The 24,666-nt window shown below is 34.2% G+C and overlaps 1 protein-coding gene across 1 annotated transcript in view; it reads right to left on the bottom strand.

Moving 5' to 3' along the window:
* Positions 1 to 24,394, bottom strand: part of LOC142235964 (uncharacterized) — a 27,570-nt gene extending 3,176 nt beyond the window's left edge. Inside the window, exon 1 of the mRNA XM_075307214.1 lies at positions 24,293 to 24,394. Within this exon, the coding sequence (XP_075163329.1) occupies positions 24,293 to 24,394 (102 nt within the window). The remainder of the gene's footprint in view (positions 1 to 24,292) is intronic.
* Between the last annotated feature and the right edge of the window lie 272 nt (positions 24,395 to 24,666).

The raw sequence follows: 24,666 nt of genomic DNA, 5'->3' as shown, positions 1-24,666 counted from the left end.
TCAAAAATATGAAAAAATTTCAGCCCGATCGGATGAAATTTGGTTCTCTTAGAGGCTCCGCAAGCCAAATCGGGGGATCGGTTTATATGGGGGCTATATGTAATTATGGACCGATATGGACCAATTTCTGCATGGTTGTTTGAGACCATATACTAACACTATGTACCAAATTTCAGCCGGATTGGATGAAATTTGCTTCTCTTAGAGCAATCGCAAGCCAAATTTGGGGGTCCGTTTATATGGGGGCTATACGTAAAAGTGGACCGATATGGACCAATTTTAGCATGGTTACTAGAGACCATATACTAACACCATGTACCAAATTTCAGAAGCAGGGATCGAACCCACGATCCTTGGCATGCAAGTCGGACGTAGCAACCACTGCTCCACGATGACAAACTAAATGTTTGTTTCTGTTAAATAAACTTTGTTTATTCGGTTCGTGGGCCCCACAAGCTATGCTATATAAATATCACTTATATGGATAATTATCTATTGATGAACATAGCTCAGTGGTTAGTGTGTTGGCTTAGAAAGTACATGGTCCGCGGTTCGATTCTTCGTCCTGGCGAAAGGTAAAAAAATTTTAAAAATTTATAAAATCGTATAATTTCTTCTACATTGTTGGTATTACACGAAAAGGTGTTAAGAACTAAAAAACTAAGAAAAATGTGAGGGAAAATGCAATTAGCAAGAAAACAATGTTTTTTTAAGTTTGTCTTTATGGAATTGTTTTTACATCCTGGAAATAATAAACGTTTATCACAAAAAGTATATACTTTTCTTCCAAATACACTTCCTTACAGCGAAAAGCAAATGAGAAACGAACTTTGTTTGTCTAAAATTTCGTTTGGGAGGAAAGAATTATTTTTTGCGTGTAGAAAGAGAAATGGCCGATGAAAAGCCCTTTCAAATTGAGCAGTTTGTGAACAAACAAAATGAACGGGTTTACTTGTCAAAGAGATCAGCTGAAAATTTACACCTTCGATTGACCACAACAATAAGAGTATAAAGGCCTTGGAAGAGAGGTCTTAGGTTAGGTTAGGTGGCAGCCCGATGTATCAGGCTCACTTAGACAATTCAGTCCATTGTGGTACCACATTGGTGAATGCTGCCCGATTCCATGTTAAGCTCAATGACAAGGGACCTCCTTTTTATAGCCGAGTCCGAACGGCGTTCCACATTGCAGTGAAACCACTTAGAGAAGCTTTGAAACCCTCAGAAATGTCACCAGCATTACTAAGGTGGGATAATCCACCGCTGAAAAACTTTTTGGTCTTCGGTCGAAGCAGGAATCGAACCCACGACCTTGTGTAGGCAAGGTGGGCATGCTAACCATTGCACTACGGTGGCTCCCAAGGTCTTACTCCACTCCAGAAAAATTTTTATACACCCTGAGAATTTGAAAGCCTATTTACTATTTTCCAATGTATATTGTTAGTGAACTATATATAGAGGGGCTATATCCCCTGCCTTAAATTGTCTACATATGGCAATAACCACCAGAGAACTCAAGCGCCGCCAATGGTAATGGTGTGGGCGCTTCAACGGCCGATGGTCGATCGCCGCATGAATTCCTCGAGGACAAAATAAATGCTGAATGTCTTAAATTCAGTATTGAAACCCTGCATTTCGACCGCAGACCATGGTCATTCCAACAAGACCCAGCATAATCGCACTTCGCACGCGTTAACCATGAATGGCTTAAAAATGAGGTTCCTAGCTTCATTTCTATCGTACCACCAAAATCCCCGGATCTTAATCTGTTGGAACATTTGTAAAAGTAAGGTTGGCACGATAAAAGTACCAAAGTGTCGATCATCGGCTCTTCATAGGGAATGGATCGATATAACGCAGCTCCAATTTCGTGCAGCTTGGTATGGCTTTGGTTCAACAACCTAGTACACTAACTTGGTGTGCACATTCATATTTTATGGTTTTCAATTACAAGCCATTCTTTAAAATTCCTACAAAAACATTTTCTCTATTCTAAATTTTATAATTTTCTCTAATAGTTTTTACTCATACATGGTCATAAAATTACAACAAATATGTGTTCACAAACACACACAAGCAATTAAAACTAATGGAAAAAATTAGATAAGTCTCTCAACAACTGAGTTGTGCTTATATTCGTCTTTAGACGTTCTTTGGAAATTTTCTCTTGAGTCTTTGCCAAAATGCAAAAAATACAGCAACTAACAGCAATCGTAAAACAATCAGTTTTTATTTCTATGAGACGAGTCTCAGTCTTTGAGTCCCCAAGCCAATGACATGTTTGCTAAAACGCTAAAAGCAATTAAATCAACAACAAATAGAAATTTTCAATGAAATCCACATAACTGCTGATAATGATGATGATGATGGTTATTGCTACTACTAATTATCCAGCGGGGTAATTATGTTGGATTAACTCATTGGAAACCACTGTGATGCAAGAGCTAAAATGTTCACATTTCATTCGATCTAAGTCTATGAGAGGCCGAATCTTAAATACCCACCACCATGAATCTAATATAATAGTTTCATTTGACAACTCTTCCTCGTAGCGGGTTACTTATATAGAATTTCAGGGGGGTTTGATGACAGATATTCTCCTAAGCAGATCAATTCAACCAGTACGCTTCCCGAAGATAAATTTACACATTCTACTGGATTTGAGTACCGGTGTATTGTGTGTATTGTGCTTCTGAACAACCTACAGAATCTAGACCACAAATCGGAGGGCGGGTTTATAAGAGGGATATATCAAAATCTGTACTGATACACAATATATTCCGAACACCTACTAGTGGTTCTAAAAAAAAAATTCAGACAAATTGGACAAAAACTACTATTTCTAGAAGCCTAAGAAGTAAACTCTGGAGTTCGGTCTATATGGGGGCTATCCACTCAAAGATAAGTAGATATCTAAAATCAAGTTTCAATTTCTTATTTTGAGCCTGAATTCGTACTTAAAATTTTAAGCACGCAAATACTAAGTTATACTCATATTAAGTACAGAGTGTGCTTATTTGTACAATTCAAGTACTTAAAGTTTGGTTTGAGTTTGTTTTGAGTTAAAAAAAGAACATTGGTACTTAATTCGTATATGAGAGTTAGGTACTGAGAACACAAAATAGAGTTTTTTTTCTTTTCGATGCTCTCATCGATTTTCAACCCCCGAAAATTCGTTACACGTTCAGAGCATCGTGTGTGTATGAGCATAATGTTTGGTTTTGTTGATTGGCTTGCATTTGATTTGCTATCTTAAGCCGACTTTGGCTTAAAATAAGAAAACTTTTACTTGATATTGAGCAAATTGGAATGCAAAATAAACTTTTGTTCTACTTGTTACTCTCACAGATTTTTAACCACCAAAAACTATTTTTTTCACATGTATGACACAATGTGGGTGTGTGTAATTTTTGATTTCGAGTTAGTGTTTTGGCTTCGTTTGCATTTTGTTTGTCAAATCCTTTTAGTATTATTGTGTGCTTAGACTCTACGTGACAGCAAAGTAGCTTTGTCTCATCACATAAAAGTGAGGATAACGATAAATTATGAATATAGAACAAGTATATACGGCCGTAAGTTCGGCCAGGCCGAAGCTTATGTACCCTCCACCACGGATTGCATAGAAACTTCTACTGAAGACTGTCATCCACAATCGAATTACTTGGGTTGCGGTAACACTTGCCGATGGCAAGGAATCTTAAAACTTCCTAACACCGCAATATATACCACATAGTCCATACGTGGTATATATTAAACTAAAAAGGCAGATTTAATACGTATATAATTAAGTTTAAAGTTTCTATAGAAATAAAATTTTGACAAAATGAAATTTTGACAACATTTTCATTAGAAGTAACATTTTGAAAAAAATTTCTATAGAAATAAAATTTTGACAAAATTTTCTATAGAAATAAAATTTTGACAAAATTTCCTATAGAAATAAAATTTTGACAAAATTTTCTATAGAAATAAAATTTTGAAAAAATTTTCTATAGAAATAAAATTTTGGTACATTATTTTTGGCTCGAGTGTCAACCATGATTATGAACCGAATAAAATTTTAACAAAATTTTCTATAGAAATAAAATGTTGACAAAATTTTCTATACAAATAAAATTTTGAAAAAAATTTCTATAGAAATAAAATTTTAGTAGATTATTTTTGGCTCGAGTGGCAACCATGAATATGAACCGATATGGACCAATTTTTGTGTGATTGGGGATCGGCTTTATATAACTTTTGCTCATCTAAGAGGCTCCGGAAGTCAAATCTGGGGATCGGTTTATATGGGGGCTATATATAATTATGGGCTGATGTGGACCAATTTTTGCATGGTCATTAGAGAACATATACCAACACCATGTACCAAATTTAAGCCGGATCGGATGAAATTTGGTTCTCTTAGAGGCTCCGAAAGCCAAATCGGGGGATCGGTTTATATGGGGGATATATGTAATTATGGACCGATATGGACCAATTTTTGCATGGTTTTTAGAGACCATATTCTAACACCATGTACCAGATCGACTCAGAATTTCACCACGACCCAGAGCATACATACTTTATGGGGTCTTAGAGCAATATTTCGATGTGTTACAAACGGAGTGACAAAGTTAATATACCCCCATCCTATGGTGGAGGGTATAAAAAGTGGATGCAGCATATAAATATTTAAAAGGCAAGTAAAAATAAAGGATTAAATATAGCTTCAATAGGCTTGAACTATAGTTGGTCATCAAATACCTCAAGGTTTTCAAATTCAGGTAAATCGGATAGAAAAAATGGTTTCTAAAAGCACAAGACCCCAAATCAGGGGCTATATCAAGACCGACATTAGTGAAAGCTGTAGTGTGATTACAACAGACGGACAGACAGACGGACATGGTTATATCGTCATAGAACTTCCCCCTGATCAAGAATATATATAATTTATATAGTCGGAAATCAATATTCCGATGTGTTACAAACGGAATGACAAACTTAGTATACCTCCATCACCATTCTATGGTGGTGTGTATAAAAATGTAATCATTTTGTCGTGGCAAATAGTGATCAGTCTTTGAAGGTTGGTTGTCATAATTTCTTGGAAGACAACTGGCAAACAAATGGTTATGTTATGTATAGTGGCAACCCGATATTTCAGTCTCACTTAGACTATTCAGTTCAGTCGAAACTGAAGTTGAACTCACGAGGCAGGCCAGCTAACCATTGTACCACAGTGACTCAACAACAACTGATTTTTGACGGCCTTCATGAAATTTGTCTTGGAACCATCGATAAACACAGGTCATTGACGGATCTTCATTGCCATTAATTTAATGTTCAACGAAACACTGTTGTTGAGTTAATCCACGTCGAAAGTTTAAAAAAATAGTAGCCCGGAAATATTTACGATTTCATTTCAATTTTAGGCGAGATGAATAAGTTGTTATAAATAACACAAAAAGTGATCGTATGTCAAAACATTCCGAATACGTATAACCTCAAAAATGTCATGTTTTGCGATAGAGCTGACAAACATTCTACTTATAGCTACAATGTCTGTCTGTACTTTTCAAGCAAGCCTTATAAAAATTTTCTGAAAATTTATGGCTTTAAAATGCCCACTCAATTTGTTGTTATTTATGTAAACCGAACTAAATTATGGTAGCATGTCTAGAATCGACTGGACCTTGATTCATCGACTTGTGTGAAATGATGCATAGGTATTAAATGGGTTAATGTTATCCATTTTTCGTTATTGTGGCATTGTTTGCTTCTTCTCTTGCATTTCGTTTAGAAGAGGAATTGTCTATTATTTGTTCGCAACATCCATTTCATTTACACTATATCTAGCAATGCATACGTCCTTTGGACATTTCTGCCGCAATGAAGGTACTGTGGTTTTTTCAATAGCTGAATGATATAGATGTTCATACAACTAATGATGAGGACAATGCTAACAAAGTGAATAACTTTTTAGAGTGGATAATAATGACAGCAATTATAATCGTCTAATGGTTGGAACTTTCAATGCGAATAGGTTCATCACATATATACAATATCTGTGAATAATAGCGTAGATTGAAATACAGTGGAAACTCAAAGGAGTAGTCATTTTGTCCAAATTTAAGAGTGGCCCTCGAAACAGAAGTTAATTTTAATTTGATGCTCTACCAATGCTTTTTCAATAATTCTTTAATTCTGAGTCATATATATAGTATAGAAATTCTCGGAATACTTTTTTTATGTTTATTTCATCTCTCCACCCCATTGTGCAGTATTAAACTAGAAAAGAAAACTCATTTTTGTTTGGTATGATTCCTTCGTTTAGTCATCTAAGTTGAATGCATTTTAATTCTTAATTGAGTTAAACTTACCGTTATTTTAAGAAGATTCATCTGGACGTAGAAAACTATCATCTGATATTTCTTACACAGACCCTTTATCTAACCACAAATGTTGTATATGCATTTAATTCCATTTAAATTTTGACCAAAGATGTTTTTGGCAAACAAATGTTTTTATACCCTCCACCATAGGATGGGGGTATATTATATTATATTCCGTTTGTAATAGAGGTGTGCACGTGACACGAAATTGTCGTGAGTCATGAGTCACGCTGATGGTAACGGCGTGAATATGCGTGAGCGTGATTAACCAAACAAATGTTGTGCGTGAGCGTGAGTCACAAAAATAATATCAATACGAAAAAAAGTTAAAATTTTATTTCTATAGAAAATTTTGTCAAAATTTTATTTCTATACAAAATTTTGTCAAACTGAATTATATACGTACATAATCGGCCTTTTTTGTTTAATACAATTGAGAATAAGGTGTTTAGAAGTTTTAATATACCTTGCCATCGGCAAGTGTTACCGCAACCTAAGTAATTCCATTGTGGATGACAGTCTGTGTGCACCTCAAACATGATCACCTCAAGCAAAATTTTATTTTTGGGTAGTGACCATGTAACATGGTTTTCGCAGCCATGTTATTTTCTCGGAAATCATGTATCTGATTTCGGCAAGCAGGTTATATTTGACGAGAAAATAATATTTTAGTGACAAACATGTTACATGGTCACCATACCAAAATAACATTTTGCTCTTGAAACATGTTTGAGGTGATCATATTCCTTCTCTGCGTGTAGAAATAAAATTTTGCCAGATTATTTTTTGGGATCGGCTATATATTACTATAGACCGATATGGACCAATTTTTGCATGGTTGTTGGAGACCATATACTAACACCACATACCAAATTTCAACCGAATCGGGTGAATTTTGCTCTTCCAAGGGGCTTCTAAGGTCAAATCTGGGGATCGGTTTATATGGGGACTACATATAATTATGGACCAATTCCTGCATGGTTGTTAGAGTCCATAAACTAACACCACGTACCAAATTTCAACCGGATCGGATGAAATTTGCTTCTCATAGAGGCTTCGCAAGCCAAATCTGGGGATCGGTTTATATGGGGGCTATATATAATTATGGACCGATATGTACCAATTTTTGTATGGTTGTTAGTTTGAGACCATATATTTACATAAATCAATTTCAACCGGATTGGATGAATTTTGCTACTTCAAGAGGTTCCGCAAGCCAAATCTGAGCGTCGGTTTATATGGGGGCTATACGTAAAAGTGGTCCGATATGGCCCATTTGCAATACCATCCGACCTACATCAATAACAACTACTTGTGCTTGTTTCGTTCGTAAGTTAGCGTGATTTCAACAGACGGGCGGACGGACGGACGGACATGCTTAGATCGACTCAGAATTTCACCACGACCCAAAATATATATAATTTATGGGGTCTTAGACCAATATTTCGATGTGTTATGACAAAGTTAATATACCCTCCATCCTATGGTGGAGGGTATAATAAATCGTCTGTTACTTATGTTTCCTTTTATAGCCATAATCCTTTAAATGTGCGAAAACATTAATATACCAAAGTGGCATATAAAAGAATTTGCTTAACTGTCGAATTTCACATATTGTCCAAAAAAGTTGTGCAACTATGGGTATAGTCCACTATAAGCAAAAATGTATTTAAATCCATACTGATATTGACCAAATTTACCACACTTAGGTACTCGTACATGCCAAAGAGGTCAGCAAAATATTTATACCTTCGACTTTACCATCAAACTCCCCCGATTATAAAAGTGTGAGCCGCCGTAATTTAATATTATCGGGAAAATATCCTAAAGGCTTTTCAGTCAAATACCATGGACATTCCAATGCGACTGGTAACCACCACATTCAGAATGCTTCAACCAAGAACGATTTAAAAGGAGGTTCACAACGGAACTTACGGCCAAATTTTGGAAAATCGGGCGATACATATATATGGGAGCGCTGTATCTAAAATTGAACCGATTACCATGAAATTTTTCACACCTAAAGGGTGGTAATTATATTACTTTGTGGCAAATTTTACGCCGATCGGTTTGTAAATGAACGCAATATGACACCATTTATCGAAATCGGGCGATATTATCTAAATTTGATCCGACTTTTCCCAAATTCAATAGCGTTCGTCCTTAGGTTAGGTTAGGTTAAAGTGGCAGCCCGATTAAGATTCAGGCTCACTTAGACTATTCAGTCCATTGTGATACCACATTAACTAAAAGTACCTATTACATATGGGCACTTCTACCCAGCAAAAAAATTTGGAAGTTCTTCCAAAGGCACAACTTTAAAAGCACTTCCAGAAGATGCACTCACAATGATGTTTTCTATTTTAACTACCTACCCAAAAAGTTCTTTTAATTCAATTTTTTATAACTTAGTTTTTTCATACTTTTAATGGATAATTTTAACTTTTTTCTTTCAAATAGGTTAAAAAACAGAAAGAATTCATAAAATGGTAAATTCTGTCGAAAAAAGTGCTAAATTCTGTCGAAAAAAGTGCTAAATCCAATCTGAATAAATTGTGAATTTTTGAAAATATTTGAGGTCAAACGTTTCCAACAAGCGTTAGAATCCGTTAAAAATTATAAAAAATTATAAAAATTATTTATTTGACCAAATATCACAGAATTGTTTAATTTACATCCAAAACATTGAATTCGGATCACACCTAAAGAAGTGATGCAAACTCAGTACAACGGCTGTTGAAAAGGAGGACTTCCGTCCTATGACAAGCCCATGTTAAATTTATCGCTTCTGCGTCAATTTTGCACCACTTCCGGGTCCAAAAAGAACATTTTCATTATTTTTGCCGACGCTTTTTTTGCTGGGTTGTTTTAACCACTGAACCTTCTCTATTATTTTCTTCTGTTCAACCACCCAGGGTGTTCCAAAAACATTAGCAGACTGCTTAAGTTAACGTTTTCCAGGTCCGCCAGTAATCTGAAGCTATATGACCCTAAAATTTGCTTACGCCTTACACAAAATGCAGGACACTCACACAAGGGGTGTTTTATTGATTCCTTTTCCTCCGCATCATGACAGCTTCGCGCCAATAGTTTTTGCAAAATCGTCTATCAGACAGCGACCCGTTATAGCCCAACTCCCCAAGGCCAAAAAGCACCAAAAATATATTATAAATTCTAACATACCACCTTCCACCACAAAATCGAAAATTAAACGCTCTACAAAAAAAAAAAAAAAAACAAAAAACTTCCGAAGATGTATTATACAACTTTTGTGAATTGAATTTTAAGAAGTTAACGTGGGTATTAAGATCGAGATTAGCTGCTAAAATTACCATTTTTCATAATTACTTTTCTTAAGTAATTCATTATAAGGAATACAAACTTTGTGAAAATTTGCTTTTGGCTATTCCCCATCAAGTTCTAATAAAATTTGCAGCAAATATGCATGATTTTATGCCTTGTTTACTGATATAGTTTTCACATTAGCGTCAAAACTCGAACTTAGTACTCACCATTATGAACCGCTATTCAAGTATACACTTTGATCAGTTTTAATGCTTTCGTCCAATTCATTTTGATCAGTGATGTTTTTCAACTTTCAAAATATTAATATATGGAAGGAGTCTATTGCTTATTTCAGTTGTGCGTGCTATTCTGAATCTAATACAAACTTTTTAATGACATCTTTACCAAATTCAAAAATTCGACACTCATCGCTCGACTTTCCTACAGAATGCCCTAAATAACAATATTAATTAAAATATAATCAATACCAACTTCATAATAATCAAATTCTATATTTGGCAATAAATTTGAGTTTTTTCGGCTCTTGAAAGTCTAATCAAAATTTTTGTATCAATTAAACTTAATACTGTTCAAAATAAAAAAAGCACCAAGAGCACTAAATGAAAATGCCAGAAAGCACCAAGTTGGTGCTTTTTTTGAAAAGGCACCAAAAAGGCAATTTGGTGCTTTTTAGAAATCAAAAAGCACTAAATTTGGTGCTAAAAGCACCAAATTGGCAACACTGGTTATAGCAGATATCAGGAGTGATATCTGGCGTCTCGAGAACACTAGAATATCTAGTGTGCGGTTTAAGTTTAAATGGGGCAATATTTGCTTGGTGTCGTTACAACCCTTGCAATTCTGCCATCGAACATTTGCCATCATGACAGCCTTCTCACGCAGTAAGAGCTTGCAGGTAGCCAGAGACATACCAACAGATTCTAGTTCCCCTGGAATATGTAAGGTAGTTCCTAGCCTTGCTAGCTCATCTGCTTCGCAGTTCCCCGGTATGTTCCTATGGCCAGGCACTCATATTAGGTGAATATTGTGCTGCTCACCCATCTCATTGAGAGATTTGCGGCAGTCGATGGCCGTTTTCGAGTTAAGGAACACAGAGTCCAAGGATTTTATTGCAGGTTGACTGTCTGAGTATATATTAATGCCAATATTGCTTGGAGCATTACTTCTCAGCAAATTCACTACTTCTCTTATTGCTAATATTTCAGCCTGAAAAACAGTACAGTGATCAGGTAATCTTTTCGCTATTCGAAGTTCCAGATCTTTAGAATATACTCCGAAACCCACTTGTCCATCCAATTTGTAGCCATCAGTGTGGAAATCTATATATCTTTTATTCCCCGGGGTCCGTATACACCACGCCTCACTGTTGGGATTTTGAGTCTCAAACTTTTTGTCGAAAAGTGGTCTCGTCGAAAAGTGGTGTAATCCACTACGTTAGGCACATCTGGAATTATTTTGAGGACTGAACTGTGACGGTAACATTTTTCCGACAACAAATACATGGACGGACACCAAGCGCTAAATCGATTAAGGAGGTTATTCTGAGTCGATCGGTACATATTTTATGGGGTCTAAAATCAATATTTCTGGTAGGCACATTTTTTGGCAGATCAAAGTTATTATACCCTGACCACTATGTGGTTTAGGGTATAAAAATATTCGGCTTTACTTTGTTGCAACACATATCAGTCACTCTGCATAGTAATTATATCTAAATCTTAAACAATTTCTACTAAAATCACAGACAGACAAATTTCGCTAGATCTACACTCAAAAAAAGTTTACTTGGATCCAAAGATTTTGACCTTCCTTTAAGGATTTTGGTATTGATTCCGAGCCAAAGATGCGGCTTCTTTAAAATAAAGACATTTTTTTAGAGACCTCCCTGGCTTTAAATCTAGGATCGATAAAAATTAAAATTTGATACAGATCTAATTCATCGAATTTTTATTCTCTGTTTGCGATATATTAATAAAGGTATTCATGTACAAACAAATTCCAGTTTCAAAATCGAAATTATGGCAAGTACTTCAAAGAAAAACTGTTTTCCTAATATTTAAAAGAACTTTAAACCAAAGATGCAAATACTTAAAGTAAGTCTCAGCCTATATTTGAAGCGTTTTTATTTTAAATTTAAAAATTCAATATGTCAGTTGAGTTAAAGACGATTTCTTTAAATTAAAAATGTTTTTCTTTATTTTAAGGAACATTTGACTAACTTCAAAGATCTACAACTTCAACAGAGGGATGCAAAATTTCAAGATTTGTGTCCTAAATTTAATGAAAAAATTTTTGAAGCAAGGATTATAAACTTTCTTTTAATTAAAATGTCATTATTTTAAAGAATTTTGTCTTTAGGATTGCGTAAATTTCGAGTCCTAAAATTTAAGTTGCATAATCTTCCATATTAGGTCAATATTTTTTTCAGTGTACTTATATAAGGCTTTGATAAATGTTGTTCAGGACACTATGCATTGACAATAAATTCCCTGATGCTTACAGTGGTATGGTGTACAACAAGTAACATATAAATGAATAATTTTGGTTTGGTATAAAGTAAGCGAAACCTAAATTTAAAAGTAAATTGGTTTTTAAAAGTACTCATAGTGTAATTTCTTGCTTCTGTATCTCGGAATTAGGACCAAAATAATGGAAGCAAAAGCAAAATATTTATAAGTGCCTTGGAATTTTTTCTGTGTCAATAATGATAAATCGCACTATCATAAATAATAACCCCACATGAAGAGCCTAATATGGATATTCGTGCAAGGTTGTCTCAATTTTTTCACCATTATTTATGTTATTCTTTATCTGGACCACCAACAATGAAAACACAAAAAAATACGTACCAACTTTGTTTTCTTGTTTTCATTGTAACTTTGGTAATGTATACAACTGGGTAGTACAGCTAGTAAAGCAACCAAATTCATATAAAAAGATTTTTTTATTTATTTTTTTTTTTAGTTTTTTAACCGACTCAAAGGCACACAAATAAAAAGGAGCGAGGCCAAAACAAGGATATATGCGCATACAACCAAAACCCCATCCGCCTAAAGATACACTCAAATGAACAGAAATCCATTTACTAGCCCAGAATTGATTGGTTGCATGTACATGTGTGTGAGTGTGTATAAGCATGGTAGTATGTTATGATGATTTCTGGTCGGTCATACACATATAATTGGGTCAAAACCAAACTGAATTCAAACAGATGTATGGTTCAGTTTGTCGATAGGGGAAAAGATAGTAGGGGCAAAAACTTGACAAGGACTCCTCTGACTATGATGATAGCTGTGTTATTTTTGGGCTTAAGCGATTATCCTTTCTCAGTAGCATGGTCATTCGGTAGAAATCTGTGATTATACACAAAAACCAAAATATATGATGGTCTTTCCCTAGATATCCATATTTTCACTTTAGTCAAATTACGGCGTTTAATTAAGAATGATTTCTAAGAGAAAGCAACTGTAATTCGATTTTGATTTTACCACAGCATAAGGGTTTAGCCAAATATTTGTACATGTCTAATGTGTTGTTATTTTTGTTTTGTTATCGTCAATAATCAAATTTAGTTTAGGGTAAATTTATGATTGTATATGAATCGCAAAAAAGAAACTTTATTTCAGCTCCTTTTGTGGGTTACTTATTATTGCTTGTGATAATAATTAACACATTAACTAAATTTCTAATTATTAGTACTTGTTAGTAATTTGTTGGTAATTTTCGTAATTCCATTATGGCACATAGGCTAACTCAGGGGAGTATAGGTTAGGTGGCAGGCCGATATATCAGGCTCACTTAGAATATTCAGTCCATTGTGATACCACATTGGTTTTTTTCTTATCACTGAGTGATGCCCGATTCCATGTTAAGCTCAATAACATGTGACCTCCTTTTTATAGTCGAGTCCGAACGGTGTTCCACATTGCAGTGAAACCACTTAGAGAAGCTTTGAAACCCTCAGAAATGTCACCAGCATTACTGAGGTGGGATAATCCACCACTGAAAAACTTTTTGGTGTTCGGTCGAAGCAGAAATCGAACCCACGACCTTGTGTATGCAAGGCGGGCATGCTAACCATTGCACCACTGTGCCTCAGGGGACTATGAATTTTTCTTAATACGTAGTAGTAAATAAACCATTTTTATATATTTTTTTATGATTTTTGATGCATTCTAACACTTGTTTGAAACAATTCACAGTGTTTCTAGAATGGATTTAGCAATTTTCCCTACAAAATTTAAATAAATTTGTACCATTTCATTAATTCTTATTCTGTTTTTAACCTACACGCAGAGAAGAAACATGATTGCCACAATCATATTCGAAGAGCAAAATAATATGATAGGAACTATTTTTGTGGCGACCATGTAACATTGTTGGCTCAGTGAACATGGTTCTAAGAAAAATAAAATTGTCCTCATCTAAAATGTTATTATATTGATAAAAAGATACAAAGTTCACGATCTATAATGTTATGGTATTCGTCAAAAATGTTTTTGTTCCAGTTAAAAGAGCATGGTCACATCCTAAAATGTTTTGATCTTTATGGAAAAACTTTTTTCATCGTCGAAAAAAGGACGCCACTTGGGAAAAGAAAACACAAAATTAACTTTTTTTATTTGTTTTTATTGATTTATAAATTAATTCATTGTTTATTTGTATTTATAATGCCGTTCAAGCAAACATTATATATTTTTAAACACTTTATTTTATTTAAATTTCAACAATAAGTGATAATTCCATATTTACTTCGTGCCCATCAAATGTACCAACGCAGATATGATGTAACTGCAAATAAAAATAAATGATACCATATAACAAAATGCAGAACAAAAGAAAGGTATTTATTTTCAATTACACTTTCCTTTTTTGTGGTCACATAAAACCACGTGCCACTTCTGAATAAATAAATTAACACAAAACATAGTAATTCCGTATTCTCCGCCCTTTCTAAGAAACAATCAACATACGACTGACGGGCAAAATGAAAATTGTGTGGACCTGATCAATGTTTTTATAAAATTATCTTCGCTGCAAAAAAATTAAAAAATTAAATGGTCACGAAAACAATGTACATGGTCTTGTAATGGTTCTAGACATGTCTATTCTTAAACTATAAAAATACTTTTTTCCCTGCAAAAAAGTAAAAAAATTGAATGGCCAGGTACGTGATTTTCCCGACCATGTAATTGTATCAACGCCTCATTGTTTGCGGCATTTGTGAACCATTTAAATGCTTTTTGCCAACATATATTTTTCTCCGCTCGACAATTATTTTTACAAAGACATAATACATGGTTTTCCAGATAAGCATTAAATGAATGCGGCAACCGTGCCCAAACATGCTTTTTCTGTGCGTGTATTTGAAACAAAACAAGTATATACGGCCGAAAGACTGTCATCCACAATCGAATTACTTGGGTTGTGGTATCTTAAAACTTCTTAACATCGTTTTCTAAATTGTGAGTTAGTCCATACGTGGTATATACTAGACAAAAAGGTATGTTTACAAATAATTACGAATCGATATAGACTTTTGCACGGTACGTAGAGACTCAGAATTGAAATATGGGGGTCGCTTATATGGGGGCTATATACAATTATGAACTTGATATGGACCAATTTTTGTGTGATTGGGGATCGATTTATCTGAGGGCTATAAATAACTACAGACCAATATGGACCTATTAAGGGATGGATGTTAACGGTCATACACTAGCACAATGTACCAAATTTCAACTGACTCGGATGAAATTTGCTCCTCCAAATCTCGGGATCGGTTTATATGAGGGCTATATATGATTATGGACTGATATGGACCACTTTTGGCATGGTTGTTAAATATCATATATTACCACCACGTACCAAATTTCAACCAGATCGGATGAATTTTGATTCTCCAAAAGGCACCGGAGGTCAAATCTGGGGATCGGTTTATATGGGGGGCTATATATAATTATGGACCGATTTCGACCAATATTTGCATTGGTGTTTGAGGCCATATATTAACACCACGTACCAAATTTCAACTGAATGAGACGCATTTTGGTCTTCCAAGAGGCTTGGGAGGTCAAATCTGGTGATCGGTTTATATGGGGGCTCTATATAATTATGGACCGATGTGGACCAATTTTTGCATGGCCATTACACTCAAAAAAAAGTGAACTCACTATTTCACTAAAGCCAATTTAACTATATTTTACTTCATGAACTTATTATATTTGGTGAAAGTTTCATTTACTCTAATAATTTTTTGCGTACGTTAGTTAAATGAACTAAACTACAGGAAAAAATTATACACAAGTTAAGGATAGAGATTTACTAAATTCGTATAGTTCATTATTTCTTCGAATTTGTAAACTTTACTACAAAAGCGTCCATGATGAACTTCGTATGTCACTAAAGACATTCTTGCAATTTTGAACTCCAATTTTTTCATTCAAACTACAAAATTTTCTTTAAAAAGTGAAAAAAATTATATATGTATAATAAATTTTCTTGAATTTGTCGAAAAATATTTACTTATTTTTGTGATATCGGCGCGATGCCAGCGCTTGTAATACTGTTTAGTTAAAAATTTCTAAAAATATTCAACTGAATGAGATGCATTTTGGTCTTCCAAGAGGCTTGGGAGGTCAAATCTGGTGATCGGTTTATATGGGGGCTATATATAATTATGGACCGATGTGGACCGATTTTTGCATGGTTGATAGATATACTAACACCATGTACCAAATTTCAGCCGGATCGGATGACATTTGCTTCTCTTAGAGGCTCCGCAAGCCAAGTCGGAGGATCGGTTTATATGGGGGCTATATATAATTTGGAACCATGTCTACCAATTTTTGCATGGTTGTTAGAGACCATATACTAACACCATGTACCAAATTTCAGCTAGATCGTATGAAATTTGCATCTCTTAGAGGCTCCGCAAGCCAAATCGGGGGATCGGTTTATATGATGGCTATAACATATATAATTATGGACCGATGTGGATCAATTTTTGCATGGTTGTTAGAGACCGTATACTAACACCATATACTAAATTTCAGCCGGATCGGATGAAATTTGCTTCTCTTAGACGATACGCAAGCCAAATTTGGGGGTCCGTTTATATGGGGGCTATACGTAAAAATGGACCGATATGACCCATTTGCAATACCATCCGGCATACATCAATAACAACTATTTGTGCCAAGTTTTAAGTCGATAGCTTGTTTCGTTCGGAAGTTAGCGTGATTTCAACAGACGGACGGACGGACATGCTCAGATCGACTCAGAATTTCACCACGACCCAGAATATATACACTTTATGGGGTCTTAGAGCAATATTTCGATGTGTTATAAACGGAATGACAAAGTTAACATACCCCCATCCTATTGTGGAGGGTATAAAAAGTTAAAATTACTCATTAAAAATATGAAAAGGCGAATTGAATGAATTAACTTCCTGTATAGTTAAAATAAGGAACCTCTTTGGGATGACATTTTTGGAAGTGCTGGGCAGGTATTCGTCGCCCCCAATTTCAATGTTCATCAACTACCAACAAATTTAAGACATCATATTGAGTTATTAAAGACATAATATTGAGACACTCCCCTCCCCTCATTTCATCCGCCATGTTGCTAAGAAATATGCCTAATTTTAATTTTAAATTACAAGTATATCTGTCGTTATAACAATGCCATGACAATGAAATCACATTGTGTAAATATCAATTTGGAAAAATAAACAAATGAAAAGTAATGAAGCAACAAATATAAATTAAAGAAAACCATGATGTACGATTCATATGCTTCAAGTTTGGTAGAAGATTAAAGAAAATAAAAATTCTGTAAAAATTTTACATTCTATTCATTGTCAATAAAGGATTATTTACTAATAAGATCCATATATCGTTTTTCGTTATTAAATCTTTAACCAATAACAACTATTGGACTTGATATTCTGATTTTCTCTCGAAAAGAAATTGTTACTAAGGCAAAGACCATAGTTATTAAGCTCTTCAATATGGCAGAAATCTACTTGATGCTATCAAATATGGAAGCAATAAAATCGGTTTTACTATACAAAATATATTCATTAAAACTTTACTTTTTCTTTTGCCTTGTGGCTTGCTTATTCCATAGTAATTTCCAATTTGATATCGTATTAAGATATGACCACAATAAACTTTGACCCTTATATATGCTCTTTGCTGTTCTTGCATAGAATGCTTTTGGGGCAAAATCGATTTCCATTGAAGCAATTAAATTATAAATTACATTGGTATATTTTGCTTTGAGTATTCCAACAATTGTATACGATAACTATCGTAAATCTAAACAGAAACTCTGGGAAACAGCGGTATTATTGAATGGTTAGTAAGGTAGGATGTTCAAGCGACCACAACCAAAACCACTAGGATTTTTGCATGGACCACAATTGTAATTGTAGTCGAATACAAAAATAATCGAAAGTACATTCATGTTCTTGGAGAAAATTTTAATAATGATCATATTTATTAGACAATATACACTGAAAAAAATATTGACCTAATATGAAGGATTTCGCAACCTAAATTTAGTACACGTAATTTATACAATTTTAAGGACAACTTTCTTTATAACAACGAAATTTAAGTTAAAAGAAAGTTCATCATTTTTGTTTTAAAACGTTTTGTTTTTAAATTTAGGACGTGAATCTTTGAAATTTTCGTCTCTCCATAAAAAGTCCTATGTCCTTGCAGCAAAGAAAAACATTTTAGATTTAAGGAAATAATCTTTCAATTAACTAAAATATTGAATCTTCGGATTAATTATAAAAATATTCACTTATAGGCTAAGACTTATTTTCAGGAATTTGGATCTTTGGTTAAAAGGTTTTTTTTTTAACTAAGCAAATATACTTTCCTAAAAGTAGCAGTTATAATTTTTAAGTCGTCGATATGTAAGTGAAAAGTTTTGTTAATATATTGCAAAAACAGCATACACTGAAAAGAATATTGACCTAATATGAAAGATTATGCAACCTAAATTTTAGGACATGCAATTTACATAATATTAAGGACAATTTTCCTTAAAATAATGAAAATTTTAGTGAAAGAATTTTTTTTTATTAAATTTAGGATACAAATTTTTGAAATTTCCAACGCTCTGTTAAAACCGCAGGTCTTTGAGGTAATGTAATTTTCTCTAAAATTAAAGAGAAGTATTTCCAAATAACACAAATTGTCTTTAAATAAACTGATATATTGAATCTTCAGATTTAAGATAAAAACGCTTCAAATAATGAGTGGTTCACATTTCAAGGGCCGATGTTTATTTTGAATAAAACACAAACTATTTAGGAAATTATTGTAATTTTTTTTATTATGATATATTGGTATTATTCAATTATGTATGGAACAAAATATCGGCCAAATGGGCGCCGCGACCTCGGTGGCACACCTTCATCCGATGGTCCAAATTTTCGATGACGCTGAGGCATAATGGACGTTCTATGCCGTTAATGTGCCGAATTTTCTCATCCTTTAGCTCTTGAATTGTTGCTGGCTTATCGACGTACACCTTTTCTTTCAAATAACCCCAAAGAAAAAAAATCCAACTGTGTCACATCACATGATCTTGGCGGCCAATTTACATCGCCATTACCTGAGATAACACGGCCATTGAATTTTTTTAGCAAAAGTGCCATTGTTTCGTTAGCTGTGTGGCAAGTGGCACCGTTCTGCTGAAACCACATATCGTCCACATCCATATCTTCCAATTCGGGCCATAAAAAGTTCGTTATCATCTCACGATAGCGAACACCATTCACAGTAATTGCCTGACCGGCCTCATTTTGGAAAAAAAAATACGGCCCGATGATGCCGCCAGCCCATAAACCGCACCAAACAGTCACTCTTTGTGGGTGCATTGGTTTTCCGACAATCACTCTTGGATTCTCATTCGCCTAAATGCGGCAATTCTGTTTATTGACGAATCCACTGAGGTGAAAATGTGCCTCATCACTGAAGATGAAGGCGCACGATATGCATTTTGATTTGAACGCCCATTTTCATAATAAGTCTGGATAACTTTAACACGTTGTTTGTTTATGTGTCTCTCCATGGTTCAAATTGAGTAAGTCTGAAATAGAGAAATGTCAAATAAAATTCGGAAAATACTTGGCGTTTAGGTGTGGTTCACATTCAACATCGGCCCTTACAATTTACAGGCCAGAGATGGTCTGTATCAAACTTTTTTAGGTTTGCGACTGACGGAAAGTTGTAAACGTCACATACACGTCGTATATGTAGAAAAAGTAACAAAAGTCGCAAACTCAAAATACTTTAGTCGCGTCAGCTAGGCAGCAAATTCGATGATATGCAAGACGATTGTAAGTGCGAAGAAGTTTCAATTCTTAGGAATGTTCACAATTTTCGGTTTCAGTCCCCACATTTTCCCTATTGGCTTTTGTACGAGTACAGGGTAACCGTGGATTTTCTCGTCCTTACTTAGCTTTAAGTTCAGTCTCCTGTCCAATATAACCCCAAGGTATTTTGCACACTCACCAACGGGAATTTCGATACCATCTAAGGAAATAGGCTTGACCGTGGGAAAACTTTCACAAATTTCTGCAGAAACTCACGGCGAATGCTGTAATACTAAATTAAAAATGTTCAGGATTTCTTCTATTCAATATTAGGTTTTTTACAGTAGGTTTACGACTTTTGCGACATACGTATTATACCGTCGCAAATGTATGTCGCAAAAGTCACAGTTTGTGACAGGCCAACCCTGTTACAGGCTGAGACTTATTTTAAGAATTTGCATCTTTGGTTAATTTTTTTTTTTTTTTGTAATTAAAAAACCCTTTTTAGTATAAGGTATCTGTTATAATTTGGGGGTTTAACCTGACATTTGTTTGTGCGTCAATAGCCTTATTGATATATCACAAAAAAGGATTGAAAATTCAATAAATTTGATCTGTATTCTTATTTTGCGTTTATTGATCCGAGATTTAAAGCCATACACGCAGAGAAGGAATATGATCACCTCAAACATGTTTCAAGAGCAAAATGTTATTTTTGCATGGTGACCATGTAACATGTTTGTCACTAAAATGTTATTTTCTCGTCAAATATAACCTGCTTGCCCAAATCAGATACATGATTTCCGAGAAAATAATATGGGTGCGAAAACCATGTTACATGGTCACCACCCAAAAATAACATTTTCCTCTTAAAACATGTTTGAGGTGATCATATTCCTTCTCTGGGTGTAGAGAGCCCTAAAGAATTATTTATATTAAAGAAGCCTCATCTTTGGCTCGGAAACAAAATCCTTAAAAGAAAGTCAACAAAATCCTTGAGGGAACTACAAAATCATGACTTCAACTAAACTTTTTGTTGAGTGTTCGAAGGTATATTAAGAATGGGATAAAATATGAAATTCCCATAAAATTATAATAAAATTTGCATCCAAGAGGTTATATTTAAATACTTCTTTTACTGATTTTAGCGGCTAAACTCGAATTTAATACCCACTTTAAGATATTGGACGAATGTCCTTTGCTAGTGAATCTCCACATGGTACATGAGACATTCCGTCATGATTTATTTGTATACCCTCCACCATAGGATGGAGGTATATTAACTTTGTCATTCCGTTTGTAACACATCGAAATATTGCTCTAAGACCCCATAAAGTATACATATTATGGATCGTGGTGAAATTCTGAGTCGATCTAAACATGTCCGTCCGTCTGTTGAAATCACGCTAACTTCCAAACAAGCTATCGACTTGAAACTTGGCACAAGTAGTTGTTATTGATATAGGTCGGATGGTATTGCAAATGGGCCATATCGGACCACTTTTACGTATAGCCCCGATATGAACCGACGCTCAGATTTGGCTTGCGGAGCCTCTTGGAGGAGCAAAATTCATCCGATCTGGTTGAAATTTGGTACATAGTGTTAGTATATGGTCTCTAACAACCATGCAAAATTGGTCCATAATTATATATAACCCCCATATAAACCGATCCCGAGATTTGGCTTGGTACATGGTGTTAGAATATGGTCTCTAACAACCATGCGAAAATTTATCCACATCGGTCCATAATTATATATAGCCCCCATATAAAGCGATCCCCAGATTTTGCTTGCGGAGCCTGTAAGAGAAGCAAATTTCAGCCGATCTGGCTGATTATCCCACCTCAGTAACGCTGGTGACATTTCTGAGGGTTTCAAAACTTCTCTAAGTGGTTTCACTGCAATTTGGAACGCCGTTCGGACTCGGCTATAAAAAGGAGGTCCCTTGTCATTGAGCTTAACATGGAATCGGGCAGCACTCAGTGAGAAGAGAGAAGTTCACCAATGTGGTATCACAATGGACTGAATAGTCTAAGTGAGCCTGATACATTGGGCTGCCACCTAATCTAACCTAACCCCCCATTTAAACCGATCCCCAGATTTGACCTCCGGAGCTCTTGGAGGAGCAAAATTCATCCGAAATTTGGTACATTTCGAGTACACACAAAAATATTTCACGAAAATTTTTCCAATTAAAATTTTAATTGAGTTTTAAAAAATATTCAATTAAAAATTTAATTGATTCAACAAATTTTTTTAATTGAAACAAAAATCAATCACAAAAATAATAGTATCAATTAACTTTATAATTGGATCAATTAACTTTTTAATTGACCTTCAATTAATTTTTTAATTGATACCATCATTACTGTGATTGAAGACATTTCAATTAAAAATTAATTGGATCAATTAATTTCGAGATTGAATCAGAAAAAAAATTTTTTGTGTGTATATGGCCGCTAACAACCATGCCAAAATTAACCCATATCGGTCTATAGTTATTATAGCCGATCCCCAAAAAAATCTACCAAAATTGTATTTCTATATAAAATTTTGTCAAAATCTTATTACTATAGAAAATTTTGTCAAACATTTATTACTATAGAATAGTTTGTTCAAATTTTATTACTATACAAAATTTTGTCAAAATTTTATTTCTATAGAAAATTTTGTCAACATTTTATTACTATAGAAAATTTGTTCAACATTTTATTACTATACAAAATTTTGTCAAGATTTTATTTCTATAAAAAATTGTGTCAAAATTGTATTTCTATAGAAAATTTTGTCAAACTGAATTATATACGTATTTAATCGGCCTTTTTTTTTTGTTTGTTTAATATATACCCCGTATGGACTAACTTACAATTGAGAAGACGGTGTTAAGAAGTTATAAGATACCTTGCCATCGGCAAGTGTTACCGCAACCCAGGTAATTCGATTGTGGATGACAGTCTTTAGTACAAGTTTCTATGCAATGCATGGTGGAGGGTACATAAGATTCGGGCTGGCCGAACTTACGGCCATATATACATCTTATTTATTTATTTATTTTGATATCCTAATACAAAAGATATATATCTTATAATGAGTATTGAAATCAATAATGATATAACAAATTATTTCTATGGAAAATTTTGTCAACATTTTATTTCTATAGAAAATTTGTAAAGTTTGTTTGGTTGAAATGGAATATTTTGTAAAATCTATCAAAACATCCAGAATTTTACCATTCTACCAAACAGTATAAAATCTGCCATTTATGGTAGAATTCTACCAACTGTGTTTAGCGTGTTCACAACACAATTTTTATACGATTTGCTTGTGTTTCGAAATCTATGGTGTTTATCGGCCCATGATTGTACTTCTTGGGCTTCTAAATACCACAAGTTTCATCCGATTCCGATTTAAAGTTCGAAATCTAAAGCTGTTTTATGCCCATAAATCCATAAGTGTAAACCCTAAACGAATGAACTTCTTACATGCTTTAAATTCAATTTTGCATGCAAATTTTTTTTTTTCTATAAAATTTAGTATTGAAGATATCAAACGAAACCAAGTTAATTTTTCATATAACACAGACTTTAATTGGATGAATGTATTTTCAAAATGTAGTTCAAGTATAATCATAAGTTACATTTGTATATAACATAATAAAGCAACTGATATGTCAATATCCAATTCAATTGATACGGAAAATGCATGAGTGCATACATTCAATTCAATTGTATATGGCTGAGTTAAACTTCAACTTCATTGAGGGAATATTATAAAGGGTTATTACATAAATTTAAACTAAAATTTCCTGTGATACTAATAAATGTATTAATTACGTATTCATAGATATGTTGCTGAAACAAAAAGAAGTTTTGCTGACTTTAAACCAAATTATAAAACAAGTATATGGGGTCGAATATTGGACCAAGTCTCCACCACGGATTGCATATAAAGTTCTGCCATAAACTGCCATAAACTGCCATACATAATCTAATTACCTGGGTTGTGGTAACGTTGCATAGGGCAACGTTGCCTTCTAAATTGTAAAGATACCCATATAAGCCACTTTGATTCTCGATTGGTTTATATAAGCCAATACTGACTTATATGAACCTATATCGCAGACGCTTCAAAGAACACAAAGTAATACGTGGTTAAACATAAACCTTTGTTGCTGTCCTTAACTCAGTACCCGTTTCATTTATTTAAAATTTAAATAGTTCTCGAATACACTTCGGATATTTGTCAAATTTAAATGCAAGTATGTTAGTAGGTGTATACGTTTGTATTTGCTCTGTACGTGCAATCATTTGAAGAGTATTTCTCCCAATTGAAGCCTTGTATTTGAGTATTCGCATAGTACAATGTAAACATTTGTTGCATCATTAGTGATAAACCGAAGAGGTGAAATTAACAAGAACACGAATACGAACATGGCATGAAATGAATACAATGTAGATTGCATTTGGCCTAAGCCCTTTGGAGAGGAAGTGCGTATTTATCATATGTCATTTTAATTACTTTCAGGTTTAGGCTAACACTTACGAAATGAGATTCATGCTATTCTGGGCCTTTGTTAGTGTGTACATTTCCGTTTTATTTTGTACAACAACGGAAGTGCTGAATAGACGATTGAACGACATAGAGTTTTCTAA

The sequence above is a fragment of the Haematobia irritans genome, chromosome 4 (genome assembly GCF_050003625.1).
Source record: "Haematobia irritans isolate KBUSLIRL chromosome 4, ASM5000362v1, whole genome shotgun sequence".
Taxonomy (NCBI): Eukaryota; Metazoa; Arthropoda; class Insecta; order Diptera; family Muscidae; genus Haematobia; species Haematobia irritans.
The sequence above is the reverse complement of the archived record's forward strand: the minus strand, read 5'-3'. Positions and strand labels throughout refer to the sequence as shown.